The 24170-nt window shown below is 39.1% G+C and overlaps 1 protein-coding gene across 4 annotated transcripts in view; it reads right to left on the bottom strand.

Moving 5' to 3' along the window:
• COL15A1 (collagen type XV alpha 1 chain) overlaps positions 1 to 23227 on the bottom strand; it is a 116464-nt gene extending 93237 nt beyond the window's left edge. For 3 of the 4 annotated variants that reach the window (XM_059850875.1, XM_059850900.1, XM_059850891.1), the window contains exons 1-2: positions 22873 to 23226; positions 22669 to 22751 (exon numbers count right to left, since the gene is read on the bottom strand). In XM_059850875.1, the coding sequence (XP_059706858.1) occupies positions 22669 to 22751; positions 22873 to 22883 (94 nt within the window). In that variant the 5' untranslated portion in view covers positions 22884 to 23226. Of the gene's footprint in view, positions 1 to 22668; positions 22752 to 22872 lie in introns of all 4 variants that reach the window. The other variant, XM_059850883.1, reaches the window with a different exon arrangement.
• Positions 23228 to 24170: the final 943 nt, after the last annotated feature.

The following is a 24170-nucleotide window of genomic DNA, read 5'->3' as shown; positions in this document are numbered from 1 at the left end:
AGCCAATATGATGGGACTGAGTCTTGAGCTCAGTTAATGAGCTTAATGTTCAAATGTGTTTCAAATTAATGTTTAAATTCGTAAATTCCTGGGTTGCCCAATTCTGAGACCTACTTCTAGGTGAAAATTATAACTCCTTCAGCTCTTTCAGAAGATTGGGTTTTGACTGCTGAAATTATTCTACTTGGCTGACAGATTTGCAGCCTTTTCTTTCAATTTATTTTCTGTTGGAAACTGTGAAATATAACCAAATCCACAGGAGATTTTTACAGTGCAGGCATTACTCCACTATTATACTTCCCAGAGTTAATTCTCTTCAGTGAACTAAACATTCTCCACTACAGAAAAGAAACAGTGCTTTACAGGACACATTTAGTTTCAACTTTTAACAATTTAGAGCCAAGGAAAGGTAAATTGAAATTACTATTGAATATTTGTCACATTTTTCTATTTAGTTTCCGAGAGGAGCCCAAGCTGAAAGAAGAAGCAAGTTAACTGGACACTGAAACATAATCCTGCTTCACTTTTTTATTCATGTTTTTATAATTCCATCATACTTATTTATGGTAGCCATGCTCCTGACAACCAGTTTTAAAATTAATTTCTCAGTTTTCATTTTAATGGTAAAAATGGATGGAAATTTATTGTTTAGCTTGTGAAACAGATTCACTTATGACAAAATGTGTTTTAGCTGAAAAAATGAAGCCCAGCAAAGTATCATCTGGTAAACACATCATCTAAATGTTAAATGCTTCAATGAACATCAGATCCAAATCATGGCTGCAAGAAAAGGAGATTTTTTTTTTCAAAGCACACACTGTTTGACTGTTTTCTTTGTACAAAGTGCTCCAGTAGCTACCTTTCTCTTTCTAGAGTTTCCTACATTCCATAGGAATTTCTTCCATTCCTTACATTGATCAATGGAGTTACTGTTTGATTTACAGCAGTCTTGCTTCACAGTTTGTGAAAGATGTTTTTCTAGGTGCAGATCTGTTAAAAAAAGGAGCCACTGCCATGTTTTAAATATGCTTTTGTGAAGCAACACTTCATTTGTCCCCAGCGCGCTAAGGGTTATAAAAGGCTGTGAGGAACAAAACTATTTATTTTAGAATCCCATTTAATAACTCAGATTTTTAAGCACAGATTTTGCAAATCATATTTAGAAGCAGTCAGAATTTTGTGCTTATTTAATAGAATTTCCATGCACACATTTCAAAACAAATTGTTTTCTAATGCCAGTGAAATAAGTAGATAATGTAGAAATATTTGATTACAGAATGAAAGTAACTTCTCTTGAAATAATTACATCATTTATGTATTTAAAATGTAAGTTCATTTTTCATTCCCATTTCTTCAATGCTGACACTGAAACTGCTTAAGATAATAAAACCAAATACTTCTTCCTTGGCCTTGGAGTACAAACCCTTCTAGCACACACTGGAATTCAGTTTTTTACCAGGGTGGAATGGAGCAAAAGTGTACACAGGAGAAGATGACATTGCCAGTGCTGCTTTGCAGAACCACCTTCCCAAAAAACATGATGTTTTGCTTTCAATTGCCAGGCTATAGGGAATGCCATGTATATTGACCCATTAGAAGGGTTAAAATACTGATCTCCAAGTAGGCCCATCATATCTAGGAAGTTTAAGGCTAACCAGGCCAAGCCAAAGCTGATTTGATCTAATAATAATCATAATTTCAGTGGAAAGTTGGAATAGATGATCTTCAGAGTTCCTTTCCTTCCAACCTACATTTCCATGACTTTGTTTTACAGGTAGAAAATAATCTTTTGTAGCTGCCATACAGCTGTGACTATTACTGGGATTTTCTCCACTGTGAGAATGCTGATACCATATTTCACAAACTTTAATGCATGCACTTGAGCCTGCTCTACCCATTTGCTAGGGAAGCAACAAGACTTTAGAAAAATCTTGGTGGAGCAGAAGAGTTGTAGATAGAATTGAAGAAACCTCTACAAAAAGGTTATAGAGAAGCATGTGATGGTGAGAGGGAGCTGTAAGAAACAAATGTTAGGAAATGCAGTAAAAAGGAAACCTGGGAGACGTTGCAGTCTCCTGGAGTGCTGTGAAAATCCAGGCATGGTAAATGCCAAGGCTACTAACATCAAAACATTCATATGGCTCTGCTTGCCAGGTATTTTCCCTCCTAATAATTCATATGAACATCCTGGAACATATAGAAGAGCAGCTTGCCAAGTTCTGCTTCCATCAGTTTCAGAAGATACTGGATATTTTCAAGCCTCATCTCAAGGTAGGCAGGATATCTCAAGGCTGCAGGATGGTGTTTTTTAGACTGGTTCAGACTGGTACTTAGGGATGTACCTTTGGGACATCACCCCACAGATGTGAGCACTCATGTATCTAAAAGCAGGGACGTACTCAAATACTCTCCTGAGCTGTGGCTGGGCCTGTTTTCTTATTCGTGATCATCTCATTATTAGAAAAGGAATGTGAAATTTCCAAAACAAGTCTCGGACAATCAAAACTCATGGTGTATTTAAAAGGCTGAGCATCCTAGTGCTTTTAAAAAGATGATAAAGTTTTCCTCTGTTGTCTGGTGATATCCTCACTGTTCTTGACAACACAGTTTTGTATTTTCTGGCTAAATTGATGTTAAATTCACATCTCGCAAAGCTTCTCATAGCTACAGCAAAATAATCCTATCCAACAGCATTACTGTGAAAAGTTAACAGACATCCTACTGATAGGCAGCAGTGACTCCCTCAAAAGTAAAGCTAAGGGCTAAAGGATTTTTTATTTAAAATGGAAAGAAAAAGCACCTTTGTATGAAGAGTTACTAAAACAGATGTTTCTTAGTCACAGACAGGTTGTCCAGCTCTGTGATAATGGGTAATAGTGGATCTAGTTGTTACTGTGCTTCTTACAGAACTGATTTATCCTTGTGTAATTCTTTAATCTGACTGTAACCAGCAGGAAATCAGACTTTTATTTCATCACTCATCATACACACTGTGGAATGATTCATATTTTCCATGCAGCAAGGGAGGGTTTTTTATAATTAACATGCTTGATATGGCTGTATATACTAACAGCACTCTAAGTGATCTAGTCCAGAACATTTTACGGAAGCAAATCATGACAGAATTTATTAGCATTTATGTTAGCTTTCCTTTCACAAATATTATTATTTTAGAAGGACTGTGGAGTAAAATTTTTCTGTTATCTTGTTAACAGTCTATCAAGAAACTTGTCAATATTAGATTTATTAAATGATATGGGATTTTTGCTGGTATACAAGAGATAGTCTTGGAGAACTATGAGCTCAAAAGCCTCAGAATAGACACCCCTCTGTGACCTGTAACAGATAACATAAAAATGAGCAGATGACCAAGCAAATACTTTTTAAAAAAACTATAAATGTTTTAATCCTTGAAATAGGATTAAAGAAAGCACATGGAGAATGTGGAGGAAGAAAATGATACAAATGAGGCATACATTAAGAAATAAATACATCCTCTTAAACTAGCAACTCCCAGAAATCTTGCAGAATCTTACTGAAAACATTGCAAAGTATTTTTCCAAACAAGTCTTGATGTTACAATACTCTGACTACTTTTGCACTTTAAGCATATGCTGTCATTTTTGAAAAGCCAGCAGTGAGCCTAGCAAATGTATAGCAAAACTACTTGGCAAGAATTTACCTCCTTGAGATAAACCAAACTGCATTTCAGCACCCACCCCGAGCTACTAGGATGTACTGTGGAACTTGGCATATGGCAAGGGAGAGACAGGGGCTCTGTGAGATGTCTCAGTGTCTGACTGTGCTCTGATTGTTTTAAAATTTATTTTTATACAGCTCAGAGGCAGAATATCATAGAATCATAGAATGGTTTTGTCTGGAAGGAGCCTTAAAGATCCCCTAGTTCCAAACCTCCTGCCATGGACAGGGGCACCTTCCACTAGACCAGGCTGCTCAAAGCCCCATCCAACCTGGCCTTGAGCACTTCAGGGATGTGGCATCCCCATCCTCTCTGGGCAAACTGTGCCAGTGCTTCACCACCCCCAGAGAGCAGAATTTCTTCCTGATATATAATCTAAACCTACCCTCTTTTAGCTTAAAGCCATTCACCGTGTCCCAAAACAAAGTGCATTTGTAAAAAGTCACTCTTCAGCTCTCTTTTAAGCCCCCTCAAGGCAGTGGAAGGTGCCATAAAAGTTTCTCTCTTCTCCAGGCTGAACAGCCCCAATTTTCTGTCAGTCCTCATGGGAGAAGTGCTCCATCCCTTTGATTGCCTTCATGGCCCTCTTCAGGACACACTCACGAAGGTCTACATCTTTCTCATACTCAGTCTTCTACTTTTGAGTATTCTGATTGATTGTAGACTGTGATGAAACGATTGAAACACTGCCAGTGTTATGCCTTTTGTCTGTGTATTTTTTGTCTACTTTTCAGTCATCACAGGAATGTTTTCCCTTTGATTACCTGCTTTATAAATAACTTCCTTTAACAAATACAGCAATAACAACATCCAAACATCCTGTCCAGGCTTTCTGAATCAAGCACTATGGCCATTATAGTATTAAAGAAAGAAATATATATAATTTGTAATACATGACACATTTATCTCATTTGAATGCAATTAAAATTGTTTGTACAACTTCTTACATAATGTAGAAAGACAAATCAGCTCTTAATTCTTCCAGTTATTTCACATTTCCCATTTAAGTCAGCTGAGGGAGACAGATAATGACATCTTACAGACTTTTGGTTATCTTTATGCTTATTATTAATAAAACACAAAGAATCAGTTAGCAAATTTCATGAGGTCGTTTTTCATTGCAGATTCTAGAACTAGAAAAATTCAAGACTGGTCAAATAAAATTCCTCTCTAATATTTATAAAATTTTTCATTTAAGACAATTTTTTCTCCTTTCTTCCTCAAGGCTCAAACTTTTATCAGAATTTCTGAAAACAAAATTTAGCAACAAATTCACAATCTTTCCATATAGATGGTTGAAAATGTTTTCTCTGATTTATATCTTTTATGAAAATCCTCTTGATCTTAACAGTATTCATAAGGTTCCAAGTAATTTCAAAAAATTGCTTTCTCTGTTCAAGAACTTGTATGTGTTCGATACAGCAGGGAATCCACATTCATCCATGGAATTAATAGCAATTTTTATAAAGCACTCATAATTATGTTGGACAACTACTAATTGTTGTGCAATGAAGCCATCTACCAAAGTGCCTTGACACCAATTTTGTCGACACCATTCCAGTGTCTACTGAACGTTTCCAGCTCAAACCCGGAATGACTGAACCACTCATTAGCCATAGATTGCAGCAGTTTGATCATATTGCAGTCACTAACTGCCAAAGCTGAAAGAAAATTGGCAGCATTCAGTATATCCCATCTGCCCTTACTGTTTTCTCTGGCAGTTTCAGTTTTCAAGGCAGTGCTGGGTCTTCATGATGCTACTTTGGCTTTATCACACCGTGTGCTGGTTTAAGATCCAAGCTCGCAGAAAACAGCAAAGGTTTCAACCCCTCTGGCTCCAGTTTTCCATTGCTTTTGTATTCATTTCAGCATCCAGCTGGCCTGAATTTTCATCTCCCACAGTAAATACCACTTATTAATACTACTCCTGTTATTCAGGTCCATAGCTCCGATTTCTTTTTCCTAATTGTTCTGAGGAGGATTTTCATAATGAAGTAAGGTTTTAAAAAAGCCTACTGATTAAAGACTTTTAGAAAACATGTGAGTGCCAATGAACTTCTGCCAAAATATAATCATGCTTCTTTAGATGGGTCTGGCATGCTATGTAAAATCAAGGACAAAATTGTAACTGATTTTTTCAATTCACATGGATATCTCAAGTTCAAGGCTTCAGGACAGTTCCATAATACAGAAATCTCCATTTTGTGGCTGACACAGAGGTAGGAGTTGAACTCTCTGAAACCACCAATGAACTGGGAGATGATGGAACACATTTCCAATGTCAGTAACGTTTCATATCTTACAGAATAAGTGGGGGAAAATCGTTGAGAAAGTGTCAATGTTTCACTTTACATTAAAAAGAAACCCAAATTATTATTGCTATTGTCATTTTCAAGAGTATCAGAAATGCCTAAGAAAAGCAAATGATGACTTTATCTAGAGTAAATATATAGAAAGAAGATTCTGCAGCTTAATCTCACTTCTGCAGTCTTTCTGTAGTCAAACTTTTAAGTGGGGAAAGCATAAACCTTTTTAAGGAAGGCAAAGGTACAAGTTAAAACCCCTTATTATGTTGAATGATAGCAGGTTTCCCTTGGCCTTGGCACAGTTTCAAATGTAGGATTTATCCAGCAGAAAGGGTACATCCAGCAGCAACTGGACCAAATTTGGACTACAGTGGAAGTAAAAGATGTAAATAAAATCCCTAGCACAGCCTCAGCAGGTGCCAGCTGTTTTTCTGTACAGCGTGAGCCATAGTCTGTCAGCAGCAAAGAAGGCACCCTCTTGCTACCTCACATCTGCTTGCTTCAGTCCTCAGTGGCGGCTGGTGCCCAAGTCAGAGCACAAGAAAATGAGTAATTCTGGAGTACACTGTCTGCTGAGAAAATTAATCCTTCACACCTTGCAGAATCCTTATATCTTTTTTACTGGTCAGCTTGTTCCTGGAGGAACAAGAGCTGTATTCTTTCCGTCTTTTAAATTAAGTCCTTGTTTTAAAAAAAAAGTCCTTAAAAAAATTCAGGCTGTTGCATGAATTTTAGCATCTAGTTTATCCAAATTAATGTTCATTTCCTTTAGTAGTAACCCAAGACCATCTGCTGCAACCAAAATTTTTTAGCAGTTGACAGATATCCAAAGGCAATTTTCCCTCATTAATCTCTGTAGATCAAGGGCTGCCCTCTGTGTCAGACTTGTGTATCCTCACTCTGGATACATGGAGCACCTCCCCTCACAAATGTGCTGGTTTATGGCCAGGGGTCAGAGGTGTTACAGAAATGCTTAAGAAAATAAAACTACTTTCTCTATGCAACACATTGCAATCAACTTTTTGGGAGAAGAGCTACATTCAACTACTGCAAAACTGCCTTCACTTAGCTGAAATTCAAAACAATCAGGGGAAAAAGAAGCCAGTAACAATACTGAGTTCAGAAAGCAGAGGACATTGTGTTTTGAAATTATCCAGACTTCAAAGTGTCACTGTTCTACACACACAGAACTATATGTTTGAACAGTTGGCTGTAGCATGAAATGCTTCAATACAGAGAAAGAGCATGCTGGAAGCAGTTATAAGTAGCAATTTCTCTCTGAGCAATGTGGCCATTCCCATATACTATTCCTAATGTACAGTTTCATAAATGACAGTTACAAAAAATTTGGTCAGTACCCTTGGCATGAAAAAAAGACAACCATGAACACAGACAAAACTGATCTCTGAAATACAGCAGGTTCTACAGCTGCCACAAGGCCACTGGGTTTTGTCAGACAGAGTAAAGAGAATTTCAGGCCACCTTTATTTTTCTTGTCTGCCTAGAAAGGAGGTTTTCAAGTAGCACATGCCATTGCATCTCTCAAATTTCTACTGTTGGCCATATTAAAACAACAGATGCAAGGCAGCAAACCTAAAACCAAATTACTATTAATATGAAGGCAACATGGTTTTCTCTGGATAAAATATCATGCATCTAAGGATAAGTTATGGTACCCCAAAAGCTTTATGAGCTGCACACAGGTCTCTCTAAGTTTTCTTGTTGGAAGTTATTGTATTAATTACCTCATTAATTATTAATTTTAATCATTAAAATGGCATTGCAAATTCAGAAAATATCTGGTTCTCTGCTTTGGCAAATAGGCATTTTTTCTCAGTGTGTAAGCATAAATAGTCCTGTAAAAGTATGATGGAGCACGGAATCCCAGGACCCAGAAAGATTTCATATTATCACCATCATCATCATCATCATCATCATCATCATCATCATCAGTGACAGAGTAACATCTGGCTGTGAAAAAGAGGGTGTTTTGCATAGTGACATCTCTAAGCTTTTCAATCTCCAAATCATACAACGCCTGTGCTACTGTGATGTGGGAACCCAGGAAATTCCTCTGGCTGCCCTGGAGGAGACCCTGTCAGGGGGTTGGGAGACCTTGGCACAGAGCCCAAGACCCCTGTGCCTCTGATCTTGACCCATGGAAATCTTTTATATTCAGAATTACAAGTCAAGAGAGCTTAAGTATAATGATAATGAATTTATCACGGGGTGAAAAATAGATTTTTGAGGTTTTTAGAATGGGGGCTCGGGGTCCCAAGATAGAGGAATTTGGGCATGCCTTGTCCCTTTTCCTTCTTCTTCCTAGCCTCCATGTTTTGAGTGATGGTGGCACTTTTAGATTGGCTTAGAGTAGAAGCTCACTGTCTAACATAGGTGATAGGTATTGGGAAATAATTGTCAATAATGTACACGTAGTTTTTAGTATAAAAAGACAACACCACCTCTGAGGCGGTCAGTGTGCCTCAACCCGACCTGCCAGACAAACCTCGGCGGGTCAGAGAAAGAATTTTATAGATAAGAAACAATCAGCAACCTTGAAAATGAGAATAGAAGAGTTCTGACTCCTTTTTCGAGTGCCAGGCTGGAAAAGAGAGGCTTGTACGTATCTCAGAGTCACTCTGACCAGCAGAGATTCCGAAGACAACTCAGTAACAAAGAAGTTCACCTCCAGAGCAGGTACAGAAACTCCGTTGCTCTGTGACAGTGTAGGTTTCATGCATTAACATTCCCTGTAAAAACAGTTTGAAGAAGCCACAGCGGGCCTTTCCCTCACTCCTTCTTTTGGCCTTTGCCTTTAAATTGAGGATCTTGCCTTTGGTCCGTGCCTGTGCTATGTTGCAGCTGGCTAGTCCATGTCCAGCCAGCCATGAGTTCTGCTGACTCAGACCCAGAGCTTTACCCAAAAACTTGTATTCCTGGCTTGACTTTCTGGCTCCCTCATCACTGTGGACTTGTGCAATGATACAGACTCTTGGCTGAACTTGGCTGCCATCAACAAGCACACTCTGATGATTTTGCTTTCTTTCTGTGGAACCGTGTCCTTGCTGGTGAGGTCACTTGTTCAGAGGTTTGGCTTCCTGCTCCCTGACCACTGCAGAGCAGCCTGCCTTTGGTGCTCTCTGACAGCCTACACCTGCTATCAAGAAAATGAAAACTACAGTAACATCTTCCCAAGTATATATTTCGAGCATACATATATTCATTATATGGCTTCAAAATGAAGAAAAACTATGAATGAAAAAATATATTCATGTAATGGAGCATCAAAACTTTTTTGTATCTAGAGAAACATGTAATGTGTAATCAGATTAATAAGTAGACACAAAGAATTTTTTAAGTGCAGCAATTTGTACTCTGCAAAGACAGAATTCAGCCAACTAATTTTTTGTAAGGTGGCATGTCTGTAAAACTTTATATCATGAGAAATACACATAAGAATTTATTAGTGATTTATATCACAACTAATCCAGACCCAAGTCTCTTCCAGCAGAATGATTTCCAGTTAAAGAACAGATATATTTGTTTCTGAGTTAAAATGAGGAGAAAGCAGTATAGACAATGATAGTACAACTGAGCAAGGTTTTACTGCATTTTATGAATTTTGGCCTCTAAGGGAAGAAATATGTGTTTGCTTTCTTGATCTTGCAGCATACTCTTTTTTGTTTATTCAAGCCTTGATCCTACAGGGCTGAGATTAGCTTTTAAGAGCTAAATAAAGCACCAGTTTAAGAAAGGACTCATTGTTAGTTTTAAGTTTAAAATTTCCATTAATATTGCGGGTAGAAACCCTTCATAATGTTCAGTGATTACCCTAAACTAGAATGCTGCTTTCTGTGACATGCATATAGCAGGAATGACACAGAATAAGAACAATAAATCACAGCTTACCTCACAGAGTCACTGATATTTTAGGACTCTGGCCCATTTAGGACAGTCTTCTAGTCTGAATTTTTTTTTTAAATTCGAGCCAAGCCTATCAGATAGAATAGGATAGTTTAAAATAACTAGCTCCAGATATAAAATTAGGTCCTGGAGGTAGACAGAGGGGAAATTCTCTTCCATACTCTTCTGTATCGCAAAAATCAAAATATATGTAAACAGGACAAACTGCATCAAAAAAAAAAATGCAGTTGCTCCTATGTACTATATTGGTCTTGCTAGCCATATAGTTAATATGACAGCTTTTCATTTTCTGTCTTCAGACACGTGTCCATGCTCGGGTCTGTTTTGGTTTGAGAAGTATTTCTTGAAATCAGAGACTTTGTATATTGAGCGTTTATCTACTGCATTAGTAGAAGGACAATAATTCAGGAGCAAATGCCATCACAGTCATGACAATAACAGGTTTGCCTGAGTTAATGCAGAGGTCCAGTCTGCCTCTGTCCCAAACAGCTGAAGTTTGTGCCTGAAGTCACTGTGATGGGGTCCTTCTGATACTGAGTGCAAACAGCTGCAGAGAAGGATGGACCACAGAGTTTGTGGTCAGTGTAGCCTGCCTGGCCATGAGTCCCTGAAAGGTCAGAGAGCAAGAAGGCACATAAATTTCAAAAATCTTTCACCTCTACTCTCTTGGAAAGGGAGGACAAGAGCATTGTTTAAAGAGCCTCATGATCAGCAGAACCACGAGGAAAGATGAGAAATCATAAGGTTATAGTAACATGTTCCTGTGTTCTGCTCCAAGATTATTTTCCCCAAAGCATTCTACAGAACTTCAAAACAAAACAAAATGAGAAACAGAAGGGGAAATTGAAAGGGAGGAGAAAGAGGCAAATGGAGAAATAAAAACGGAGAAAGGGAAAAAGGAAAGGGAAAAGAGAAAAGGGGAAAAGGGAAAAAGAAAAAAGAGAAAAATGGATAATGAAAAGGGTATATCCTGTGACCTATCTTAGACAAGCATATAAAGTGGAAAAGGCTAATTTGATTCCATATGGTTATTGGGTATAAGTATTAACAGCCTATCAGTCTCTGATTGTTCTCAGGCTCACAAACAAGGCTCACAAACAAAGCAAGGGACTGAGAGCCAAGCACAATCCAGGTCTTTTAGCATTAAGTACATTCACTTTCCTCATCTTTGACTGCCCTTTTCTGTGATCACATCACTGAGAATGAGGCTCAGAAACAAATTAATTAGGCAAAACCCAATTTTAAGTTCCCTTTTTAAAAATCACAGGAAAAAATCGTTTGCAAGAGCCCTGCAAAAGTCATCTAATCCAATGTGCTGCTTAATGCAGGGCGATCCTGAAAAATAATGTTGTCAAGAGCCCTATCTAGTCAAGGTTAGAATACTTGTAAGAATGGAGATTCCACAAACCCTCTCACCAACTTCTTCAAGGACTTAACTGCTGCCATGATGAAGATTTTTTACCCACTTGTTCAATCAAAATTTCCTTTGTTGCATGTTTTGGCTGCTACTTATTCTTTTGCTCTGTTTTATCCTCTAAGAAGAGTCTGCCTCTGCTGTCTCTACCACCATTCAAACAGCGATGATGAGGACCACGTCATCACCTGGCCCAAGAGTGGAAAATTCCAGAGGTACAGGGTGGCTGAAGTTGTTAAGAGAGACCCCTAGGATCTACAAGTCAACAATAATAGAATATTGAACAGGAGCAGCTGACAAAATGGTGATATACCAATGAAGTGAGAGAGAGAGAGGCTGTCAGAAACAAGTGCTGTGCACTGCAGGCTATTCTAGCTGCTTAACAAAAAGCTTCATCTTCAGATGAAGAATGCCTTAAGTTTCTAAACTGCAGCAAGACAGGCTCAGTTTGGGAAACCCACAGAAAACGTGAATGTGACCCTCAATCTTTAGGCTTTCCCTACAACTTATGAGATGTATTTTAAGTAAACTGTCAGTTGAGAACTCTTTGTTTCATGTTCATTGCAGAGGTAGAGAACCATCTGAAGCCTGTCAAACTGATCCAGTTCCACCTCAGGACAGGTTATGACCAAGTTCCTCTCCGAACCTTGTGCAGATGCAAGAGGATGTGGAGACAAGTGTTGAGTGTCTCCCTGCCTCTTCTGGTATCAAAATGCAAAGATTGCTCCTTTTACATACTGTGAATCAAAAATTGAAAGGCTGAAAGAAGTTGGAGGCACACAGTTGTCACAGTCTCCTCAGTAAGGAAATAAACACCACCTGTCAACCACTTTGATGATGGTGTCATTCTAACAGACTGTCCCACATGAATTTTCCTTCATGATTTCAGTCTGCATTGTTTGTGTTACACTGACCTAGGTTTAGAAATTCACCCATGAAGAAAACACAGCAGAGCCAAGTATTCAGAAACAGGAAAACCTTTTGTTCATATCAGATAAACGTATCACACACACAGGGATAGTTAATATTTCCAAAATACTTCAGTGTATGGCTATGGTACTGTAATTACACACAGAACAGAGGAAAAAACAAGGTATTCATGTAAATAGTCTTGCTTTCCCCATAGTTGTTTCAGGCATTTGTACTAAATTTACTATTATTACTGTATTTACTATTGTTTGGCTGACTGTATAGGAGCTAAATGAGACAGTAGCTTCTTCTTTTGAATGCTCTTAATGGGAATTCTGCAATGTGTCTGGAAACAATATGTCTTGGAATAGGACACTTAAGATATGAGTAGCTTCAGTGTATCAGAGGACTTGCAAGCAAGTATTCATTTAACACTCATACTATAAATACTTGGGAGTATCTGTGTTAACTCCTAGTTGGAGCAGCAGTTTTATCCCCACTTCCTTTTTTTAATGAAAACTTCTTTGTTGAACAAGTCAGAGCTCATGTGGGCAAAGCAGTAACAGAGTTGCCACAATTCCATCCTGTCTTTTGGAATTCTGTAAGAGAAGTATAAAAAATGGTCTACAATACTTCAGGTCACCAGTGGTTTTGTTTATTTTTCCACTGAGAAAGCATCCTTGAAATTTTATGAATGTTTACACTTGCATTGAACACCACACCCACTCCCCAACTCATCATATCTCTGGACCAGGATGTTGCCATGTGGTACTCATTTGTCAGATCTGCATCTTGAGACAGATTTAAGTTTCACTTTAAGTGCATCAGAAAAAAAGCATACACCCCCAAAACCCCCTGAAAATCCAACATACAAAAAACCCAACAAAAATACATGTAGAGTCAAAGCCTTGATTATACTGTAAGGCCACCTTAAGCAGTACTTGAGTTCAGTCAAGTATGGTTTGGTAAGAACAAACGGAGCTATACACTAATATGACATATTTTATAGAACACTGAAAACTAAAACTCTTTCAGGTGAGTGTTTTTACATTAATACCATTTCACTACAATAACTAATAGGGTATTTTGATCAAGAGCCAGATTTTTTCAGTTGAGACAACTTTCAAAACTAGTACGTCTTTTATAACTTTCCTGTGATCGCATGTGAAAGAAACTTAAGACAGAAACGAAAAAAAACCAAACCATGTGAGTTAAACCACATTCATGGCTAGCCTGAACAGGATGAAATGTTTGCTTGTTTTTTACTGTGAAAAGCATGAAAGGGTTCGAGTCATGTAAACCCACACCCACAAGCACCACAAAGTGGCAGCACAACTGTGGAGCATTCATTGCAGATGAGTGGTTCCGCCTTACCAAGTCAAGAGCTGAGCTGGTTTGGCACAGTGGTGAAACAGATGGAACTGGAACAGCCTTTGGAAAGTTGAAGACTAAGAAAAGCTCAGGATTTGTCCCTCTGAGAATAAAAGAGCATCACATTCACAGAAGTGACGCAGTGTATTAAGATGGTCCATGGCTAACCAAAGCAGGATGGCAGAAGTGAAAATCCTTACTGTGAGGACACACTGCTCCCTCACACCTCCCTCTGTGAGGCAGCCAAAGCACTGGCAAGCAGGATTCCTGATCAATGGACGTTTTGGTGTTAGGAATTCCAAAAATGAGAGGATTCCTAGAAAAGCCTTAGGTTTTGCATAATTTTCCCCAAAGTTTGCTTTGCAGACCACCATGTACACATTAATGCCTAATATTTACTCAAGCTACCAGCACATTTGTTTCAATTATCCACAGCACTCTTTTACACCTAAAGATTTATCTTCTCATGCAACATGACAGTGCTGAGACAGCCATCTTCTGTGGGACAGAAAGAAACACAGGGACAAGCAGCAACAACTCTAAATTAATATATTTCAAGAAATATTGTACCTGCAGTGTGTGTTTGACAGCTGTTAGTTATTAAATTAAGACATCAAACATACCATGATACAGTGCATATGCATAATGGTGAAGAAAAAAGGGACAGGTGAAGAAATGTCACCTGGTTCCATTTCTTTGGTACTGTCAAAGAGGAGAAAATAATAAATTTAGAAAAGCTATATGGTTCTTTTCCAACCTCAAACAGATCTGCTCTTTCTAATTGCCTGTTTTTTCCAATGGGATGGCTCACAAGCTCAAGTGTTGTGGTTTGAATTTATTTTATTGATTCCTTGTAAAGTGATTCTTTCTGCTGTACCCCCATGTTCTCCCAAGCTCGTTTACCCCTGGGTTTTACCCTCCCTCCAAGCTGTCTCTCATGTCATTCCCCACCCCTTGTTCCAGCTCTTTCCCTGCCTGTCAAGGCATCCCAGCCCTTGATTCTCAAACCTTCTCTGCCACTTAAACCTCGGGCCAATCCCTGTCTGCAACACCCCTTTGGAATTCCCTGACTCCTGGAAGCCCCATTGGCCCATGTGACCCATCCTCTCCACCCTTCTACCCCAATGTGTCCCAGACACTGGATGTAATCCCCTCACTCCTCCTCTGAGGATTCCCTATTGGTTAGCTGTTTCCATCCCCCCCCCGACTTGTATCTGAATAAAACCCCTTGCACAGGAGTGTCCAGGGCTCTTGGTATCTAATCTCCTTAGCTGGGGTAAGCCCTTCCTTGTGGAACCTCAAGATAGAGAGCTTCCTCCTTTCTCCTCTGCCTGGTCCCTGTCAAGGCTTGTGTGTGGCATCTTAGAGCAAGTGGCTCTAAAGCTTCTGCCTCTGGTAAATCCCCATACCGAGGCATTTCCCCTCTCCTGGCATTGAGCTGGAGTTCTAAGAGCCAGCCGGGCTCCAATAGCCACGGCACTCAAGCTGTAAAATTTTTGAAGGGATCACTCTTGATTATGGGACCAGATTGTACCTGAGATGTTCGGGGTTCAGTCTATCACATCTGGGAATGAGGATGTGAAGGGGTGTTGGGCTCAGTGTGCCCCACAGAGCAGTACACTGATGGAGTGGTAACTGGCACCCAGTGACTGCACTTCATACCCCTGGTTACACCCCTTGGAGCACGGGTAGGTCAGGCTGGTGTCAGTACACACCTCTGCCCACTCATCTTGTCCTTACTTCATGGGTTTATTTACGTGGATGTTAAGGAGATAGTGCTGAAAGTCTTACACAAGACCACAAATATCAGCTGTTTTTTCCTTACACACTGAGCTGGTCATTTCATTGCTTAAGACTATGAGATTCCTGAGCAAGATTTTCCCCATCCCATTTTGTGCTGACTACTCTAATCACCTTGTTCTTACTAGGTCTTCCACAATTATGTGCTCCCACACCTTCCCAGGAACTGAGGTCAGCTGCTCAGCCTGCAGATCCCCTTGCTCTTCTTGAAAATAGGAGTGACACTGGATTTCTTTCCATTTGTAGGAACTTCTGATCACCACAATATTTCAAAGATTGCATTCCAAAGTTCTATCTCAATGATATCAGCCAGTTTGAAGAGCCCTCATGGACATGTCTCATGAGGTCCTGTCAACTTGCAGATGTCCAGCTGATTTCAATGTCCCTTCTCTCAGTCTGCCTCAATGGAGGACTTGAATTCATGCCTTCAGACTTTCCCAGTGGGCTCAGGGGCTTAATTTCCTGGAGGGAAATCTTAGCACTAAAAAGTGATGTAAAGAAGGCATTGAGTACCTGGGTTGTTTCCATGCCCCATCACCAGATTCCTTGCCCCATTTGATTTTGCAGCAGATCCACATTTTCTCTTAATCTGGTTTTTTTTTTTTTTTTTTTCTGCTGGTATACCTGTAAAAGCCTTTCTTGTTGCTCTTCTCTTCCCTTGCTAAATTTAATTCCAGCTGGGTTTTGACTTTCCTGAGCTCATTCTCCATGCTCTCAGACAGTGTCGCTGTATTTTTGCCATGCTATCTGACCCTGTTTCCAACTCTCATATGTTTCATTTTACTGTTTGAGTGTACTTATATGAAGTACCACTGGAGATGAATCAGAGCATGGCTGTCACACAGGTTTATGTTTTGAAACTATTTTTCAGCAAACCCCAGTTACAGGCTATTCAAAACATCCCCAGCTTATAGGAAATTTTGAAGCATGTCTTGGAGCTCTATTCTTTCCTCTCAAGAGTCATCCACTTACTCTTTAGCGGGCAGCACAAAATTCAAAATGGTTTCTGGGTGGGTTCTGTTCTCCTTGAGTTAGGTTATGTGTGTCACTTGCAAGAAGGGCAGTGAGTATAAAATGCAATGAGTAATGACAGATGCTATAATGCCCTCTTGGTCACCAACCACCAAAAAAGCACAGAGAAAATCAAAAGCTATATTCAGCTTTCCAAGGAAGCATAGCCAGACATCATGGCTATGCACTCTGGGACTCTGATTTCACAGTTCAGAGGAAGAAATGTCACAAATAGAACTGGAATTTAATGCTGCCTGAGCAGTTATAAGTAACTCTTCACAGCAAGAAGTGGATTCAGTGGCAGCAGAGGAAGTAGACACAGTATTATAAGACCCAAGAGGTTCCCAAATATAGAATGAACTGGCTGAAGCCCTTACTTGTTAATATTTTGTGTTCTGTACTAAAGATGAAGCGAAAGACCATGAGTGATGGGGCAGTTGATATTCAAATCTCATTGCTGAATCACTGTTACCAGATTTAGGCTTCCAGCAATTGAATGTTTAGAATAAAACATATTTGAATGCCTCCAGAAAACCCTGGTTCTTCTCAGAACCCTTCAGGAAAACTTGGTACAGACCCCAGTTCTTCTCAGACTGGGCTGTAAGGCAGCCACAAATGATTTTAAATACTGCAATTCTTTTTCAGGACACATTCAGCTCTGCCAGTTGCTTTTTCCAAGGTTTTCTGACCAGAAAGTATCCTGAATAATACATCTGTCATTTCATGCTGCTCATATGCAAATACATTAAAACTGAGGTTTGCTCATTTTACTAATTCTTTGGGAGAATTCTACCTGTATTTGACTCTCTGCAACATTTATGAATTTTTAGGTTTGGGAGCAGTAACTACTAGAGGTGGGAAGGTTTCATGAAGAGAATTAACCACAGTCTAAATTGCTGTTTGATTTTGTTGTTTAATGAACCTGCTGTAATCGTGTGGGTTGGCCAAATTGGAGAAGATTGTTTGAGGACTTAAAATTAATGATGATAAATAGACATACTCTCTTAAATAGTTACCATCAATGACAGCCTAAATAAAGCAATCAGAATTCACTGAACTGTAAAATTGACTGTCTTTCTAGCCAAGGCACACTTGCATAAATTGGCAAAGGTACTGCATGAATTTGGTCAAATGTGAGACACCACTACAAGGAAAACAAAACTGATCCATGGCTAACACAGCAAAGGAAAGGGAAAGAAATCACAACCAAAGGGACAGACGTCTCCCAAAACAAGCATTTGATCTCATAATTAACATGTTAGAATAAGAAATATGTTCTTTGGAGCCCTTTGAATATACCAAACATAAGTAATAATACAGTCAAATCTTTCCTCCTGACGCTCATTTATTGAAAAGATCCTTCAAATCTAAATGCAAGTGGCAAACACAAGCACAAATGTGATTTTGAGTTCTGTTCAAGATCATGGAAACAACGGCTTACTCCAGACTTCTAGTGTGCCCAAGGACACCTCCAGAGAGGAAATGAAGACAGTCATTATAACTCTATATCCACCCCAGCTGGTTTCCTCTTCTGAGGCCTCAAAAAAAAAGCTAAAAATTGTCTTCTGTTGCCTGGAAGCATTGCTTAGGAAGCATGTAGTTTATTGTCCAAGAGAATTAACATGTAGAGAGTGTTACATAGGAAAAGAATCCATTTAGAAAGTGACAGAATGGAACAAATTTTCTAAGTCAGGTTTGTTCTACTGGTGTTATCAATCTCTTTAGCTACTGAAAGGGATGACCCCAACTGAAACAAAGTGATTTTCTATTGTAAATTACTGTGTTCTGCATGGAAAGGCTTTTTATCAACTACGAAATCAGGCTCAGCTCCACATTGAAAACATGCACAACAGCTGGTAACAGCTTGAAGACGTGCCTGAGGGATCACAGTGGCTCATTCAATTTAGACTCAATTGCAGCTTGATGATGTCCAAATGCTCATTCTGGTACAAGAGGACTGCAATGCCATCTGAGTTCTCTTTAAGGAGGAGTGTGCTTTATTATCACCGTAATTGTGTCCTGTCTTTGGAAAGAATGGACTGAGCCATCCTCATCACACGTGTGACTGCACACATTTGAGCACATACAATAATTACTTGGTAGAAACAAGATTTTGGATGCATAGACAAGTTTGTTTACGCTCATGATGTCAGTTTGCTGTGAAGGGAAGTTCCGGTTCTCTGCTTGTAAGAATCACACCAGCTGATCGTCAGCCAATGAAAGTCAATAATTCACAATTCCTCCATTAAACTCAGCAGGTCAGGAGTGCAAAGTTTATGTCAACAGCCTAATGACAGCCTCTGTGTACAGAAGGCCAATGAAAGAGACAAATATTTACTTTATGTAAACTATAGCTAAGCATGTTACTTAGGCCAAGAAAGAGCTGTTCAGCTTGGCTAATAATAAAACCCAGATGTCAATGAGAAATTTGTAAAGCTTCTTTTAGAGCTCATAAACATAACATAAACTGCAGAACCACACACATTTAAACGTTTTGAAAATATTTTTTTAAAATGCAGGCACTGATTTGACTGTAAAGAGCTGAGAAACACTGATAAATGCCTAGATACCCTAGAAAAATAAATGTCACTACTGCAAGAAGCTGGAGCAAATCATAGGGAGGAGTCTATCACTCAAACCTCAGCAGGGCTAGCATTGACATTTTCTAACTTTATGTCTGTCCACAGTTTGGGTGCCAGCATGCTCAAGGCTTTGCTCTGAGTACCTTCTGTTCACTAACAAATTTGTTGTTGAAGAAGCAAATCATGTTAAAAGCAGCCGGGGTAATTAGTGTAAATCAAGATACATTATTGGGCATGATTAAGGGCCAGGGACTCTTACTGCAAGGCAGTACCAGATAAATAAGACAGACCACGCTTTCATGAACAGATAGATCCATGCTTAATTGTCAATTGAACAAGAGAGAAGTGATGAGGTAATTCATTAAGACACCGACATGTCTTCAGTTCTCCTGCACAAACCCAAGAGGAATAGGGTACTGTATTTGCAAAATTTTTGTGAACACAAGAGAAAAACTGCAAAAGCTCCTCATGGCTCAAATAACACTACATTTGGGTGAAGAGGAAGAAAACAGTTTATTTCTTACCTATTTGCACATGTTGCAGTGAAACGGACTAAAAACTTTCAATAGAGATGGTAAAATTCATCATTCTAACTCAGAGAAACTGCTGAGATTTCAGAACTGTTCAGTTTCACTCTGGAGCAAGGTCACATTATTTCTTAAAAGTTTTGTTGAAGTAAAGACCAAATCCCATCAATTTGCAGACCATGCAATAGAATTTTAAAGTTCTGAACCAAATATTTCAAAATTTTAAATATTTGTTTTACAACTAGTATATTACTTCAAATATAAGTTTTTATATACTTTCTTTTATTTATTTGCTGTTTTATTTTACCATGAAATATAGCCAGAAATTCTAGAACTTGGAAATGAAAGCAACACTTCTACTAAAAGACCCAATATCTCACAAGTTTACTAAAGAGTTAAAGTCACAAGTTTACTAAAAAGTTAAAGTAGAGCCCAGAAGTTCTCAAAGAATTTCAAAGACTGTCATCAGAATGACAACTTCCCATCATTCTTTCCCCCTGCCCCCCCTTTTTCTATGTAGGAAATAATCATAACCACACAGTTTCCTCAAGAGAAACAAGACTTGGTCAAAACATTGTTCCTGATAGGAAACTGATTAAAATTTTCTAACTAGTCTTTCTAGTATCTCTCACAAAGTCATAAAAGATCTCAAGCCCTCTGCTGGATATCTGCTGAGGCTTTTGTTTTATGCAGCACTCTCAACCCTGCTCCACAATTCAGTGTTCCCCTGGGGAAAACAAGAGGACAAAGATGGAGAAGGCGAAGATGGCAAATTTTTCTTAAATTTGAGGGTCACTGCTTTGTTTTCAGGTTTGTAAAAAATAACTTACCCCTTCCCAATCCCTCAGTGAATAGTTCAATCCCTGAACAATTTTCATGCCATTATTTAACCAACTCAAGAACATCTCAAGGTATTTTTTCCTGTTTGCATGTAGCCAGTACAATGGTACAACAGAAGGCACCTGTGCTGTTCCCCTAAACCGCACTTACTCATTCACAGTTTCTGTTTCATTCAGATGAATTTAGAGATACCCATCTGTGCCATGGGTAGAGAGTAGAGCTGGGCTCAGAAAAGCAGTACAGCATTATTCACAGGGCTGGAGTATCCTGGAAAGCAGTTACCTAGAAGGAGACAGTGACCAAAAGGACACTGGATAAAGCACATGTTTAGCAGCAAAAGGCCTGAATACCAGAGGGCCAATTCATCACTCTGTGTCTCCAAGCATTTTCATCTTAAATACACAGTTTATTTCTGTGCACTCTACTGCTGAAAGGAACTGTGAGAAAGGAAAATGAGGTTATTTCTCCAGAAGTTAGACTGAAAGATTTAAAGTATGAAACTCTTCTCTTCAGTTACAGGTAGGATTTCTATTAGTCATGTATTTGCAGCACCAGAAGGAAAGGAATATTATTCCTGTCTCTGGCATTCAACACCTGATTACAGAAGATGAAATAATTTAAATCAAGTGTTAGGAAAAGGTGCTGTGTAGTGGAAAGCATGAGACCCCCATTATGTCAAGCACTTAAAAATCAGATGTGAAAAAATTTAGTAAACATTTGGGAACAGGAACTGTATTAACAGACAGACGAGTAGGGAATATAAGGTCAAGACAATCATGATGGAACATATTCCCAGAGCAGTGCCTAAGTCCCCAGTGATCTTAGGACACTTCCTTAACCTCACTTGATCTTCATTCATGGTAAGGTTAGGAGTCCTTCCAACAGCAGTAAAATTCCGAACCGGAAGAAACTGTCCAGAGACAATAGTGATTATCTTTCCTACTTTTGACATCTGATCTGACTTTCACATGTAGGAGTTTTAAAAAAAACAGATCTTCAGGTAATAGAAACAAGCACAGATCCACCAAAAAAGAAGTTGTGTGTCAAATAAATATTTGCAGGTTTTGTCACTTTACTTGCAGCTCTAATGATCTTCTGATCATTTACTTGTGTTTGCCAAAATTTGGTTCTCTCCTGTCCAGATCTCTCTCAGGCACTGTCATTCATCAGCTCACGAAAAACACTTTTACCTGATGCAACAGATCTGCCTCCAGTGGATAGACAATATATTATGTATCAGTCACCATTTAGATATACATTTCTTAATTCTAAGAGCTGGTTTCTGTTTGTTTCCTTAATTAATTACATGTACAACATTACATATTTCTCATCTGTACCTATAGCATTTTTTAGTGATAACTAATCTGTGGGTTTTTCTCCTGCTGAAATAACTACCTGGGTCTTTGGCTTTAAGATGCCAAAGTGTCAGTGACACTGAAAGTGTCAATGAAAAGGCAAAAACCATTGAATAACATTAAAGTCTTCATGTGTGGTATCGACTTCCCATCAATACTTTCTAATGCTCCTGTCACACAGTTATCTAGAGGTCATTTACATAACAAATGCCAACTAGTTTTGCAAGAGAGTTAAAAAAGCTCTTTGGTGTAAATATCGCCGTTCCTAATGGCAAAGCAATATGTGAAACGTTTTTCTCAAATTTACATGTGAACTTTTAAATCAGTGTTCTCCCTCACTAGTTAAATGTAAGGCTGTGCCTTCCGGAGATGCCGAGGAATTTGGCTGTGTTACAAGAACGTATGATCTGAAATTACAAAAAGACTTTTCACTGAAAGTCCATGAAGACTGTACTGGTAAAATGAAACATTTAACTCAAGAGATTAGAAAATCTCAATTTGTTCAGACTTTTACCAGGAGAAATCTCTATGCACTGGAAGGAGCATCACATCTATGTCTTTGCACTCACACCATGCCTGGCACATTCCTGATATGCCCACAGGGACACATCTATCAATCCTAATTGTAAAAACATGCAGTATTCTGAATTTCCTTAAAGTGCTTTCTGCTAACTCTGAAGATATATTGAGAAAGCTGTCATGATAGGCTGCCTTAGAGCTGGAGAACCAATGCATTTATTTACACTCATCCAGAATGAATGGGAATTTAAGCTCCTAACTCACAGCAGCTTTCCTATATGAAGTGATGAACAATAAGCAGCAGATAAAATGAAGATCTGAAATGGCAGAGTGTCTTTCCATATTAGGAAAGCAACTCTTAAAATCCACATTTACTCTCAAATTATAAACATGATTTGGAGAAGCCTTACCTTCTATGATCTGAGCTGCTGCACCAGCATGGATTGACAAGCCAAAGAGCAGGAGCGACAAGTCCCAGGTCCACCAGGCATGCCTGGAGCAGGTGTGCCAAAAAAAAAAGGGGAGGTGGGGGAAGAATGAGACCAGAGAGTGTAACACAGAAACACATGGGGGGAAGAATAGAAATAGTAAAACTTAGAAGCAAGAGTTCTTACCATGAGAGCATTTTCTGAAAGTCAGTGGAAAGAACTTAAGTGAGAAAAAAGTGCAGTGCACATGAGTTTTATGCTTATGAAAATAAGAAGTTAATAAAAACTGGAGCCTGCTGCTTCGCCTCCAACGTTCAGACACAAGTGGAACAAAGGCAGCACTCAGGCTCTCTGTGTGACTCACTGCAATTCACTGCTCCAGCTCTGAAATCTGACTCCGTGTAGACTTTCCTGTCAGACCACTGCTGAAAACTTCCTACTGTATTTATGGACGGACACCCCTTACTGCTGTACACCATCCCAGCGCTGTCATTACCCAGCCCTGTCTTTAACTGCTGTGTACCCTGACAGGCAGCAGCACAGCTTCTCCAGCTTCCCCTCCTGCCTGCTCATAACCTCCACTTACTCAATGAAGTACGACCTCCAACATCCTTCCATCCAGCGTTACACAGGCAGTGATACAAATTCCTATATGGAATGGACAGTTCTCCTGCCATTTTAGCCAAACTGTATCAGAAGCAAGTTTGAAGGTATGAGCAGGACAGAGCAGCAGTTAAATGGCAACCAGTGCCTGGGATTCACACCTACAGTGTCTTACAGATTTTGTCACCTACAGAGACATTTTGAAGTACACCCTTTTCTCTGACAAGCTAAGCTTAATACTCATATTTACAGAGATTTACACCCTGCATGTAGTTTGAGAGTGTGTCCCTACCTCAGCAGCTGCACATTTATGTGTCTGCTATAGAGATCCTGTAGCTGAGCATTTCTAATAGTTTCCATTAAAAGTGTTACTTCACTCCTCCCTCCTAACTCAATAAAAGGCATTTTTTCCCACTTGTAGTTCCACAAAGCACTTGCCCAGGGAAGAAATTCTGCAAGGATATGCTTGAAATTCATCTGACAATTTTAAAGTCATCTGAGGTTTAACCAAGGCTGCAATTGTCACTTTTTGACTGGGGCAGGAGAGAGCTTGGAAAGTTCTGCGTATGGAAAGAGACCAGTTGGGCTTTTGGTAGATCTAGGCTGAAAAGTGCTGAAGATCACCTTAGGAGAATCAAAGCTAAAAATGGATTTACCTAGGATGGAAGGTGGAAGACAGACAGGAGCAAAGTTTTTTTCAGAACAATCCCAATCAATAAACAAAATTAGGAAGATTTTCATTTTACTCTGAATAAAATGATTGAGTTTGGGGGTGGTGGTATTTAGTTGGCTATTTTGGGGGAGGTTTGTTACTGGGTTATTTTAGTAGCTTTTTGTTGTTGCTGTTGGTGTTTTAAGATTGCTAGTTTATTTCTTTACAT

Source organism: Haemorhous mexicanus, chromosome 1 (genome assembly GCF_027477595.1).
Source record: "Haemorhous mexicanus isolate bHaeMex1 chromosome 1, bHaeMex1.pri, whole genome shotgun sequence".
In the NCBI taxonomy this organism is placed as follows: domain Eukaryota; kingdom Metazoa; phylum Chordata; class Aves; order Passeriformes; family Fringillidae; genus Haemorhous; species Haemorhous mexicanus.
Note: the sequence above shows the minus strand (reverse complement) of the source record. Positions and strands in the feature narration are given on the sequence as shown.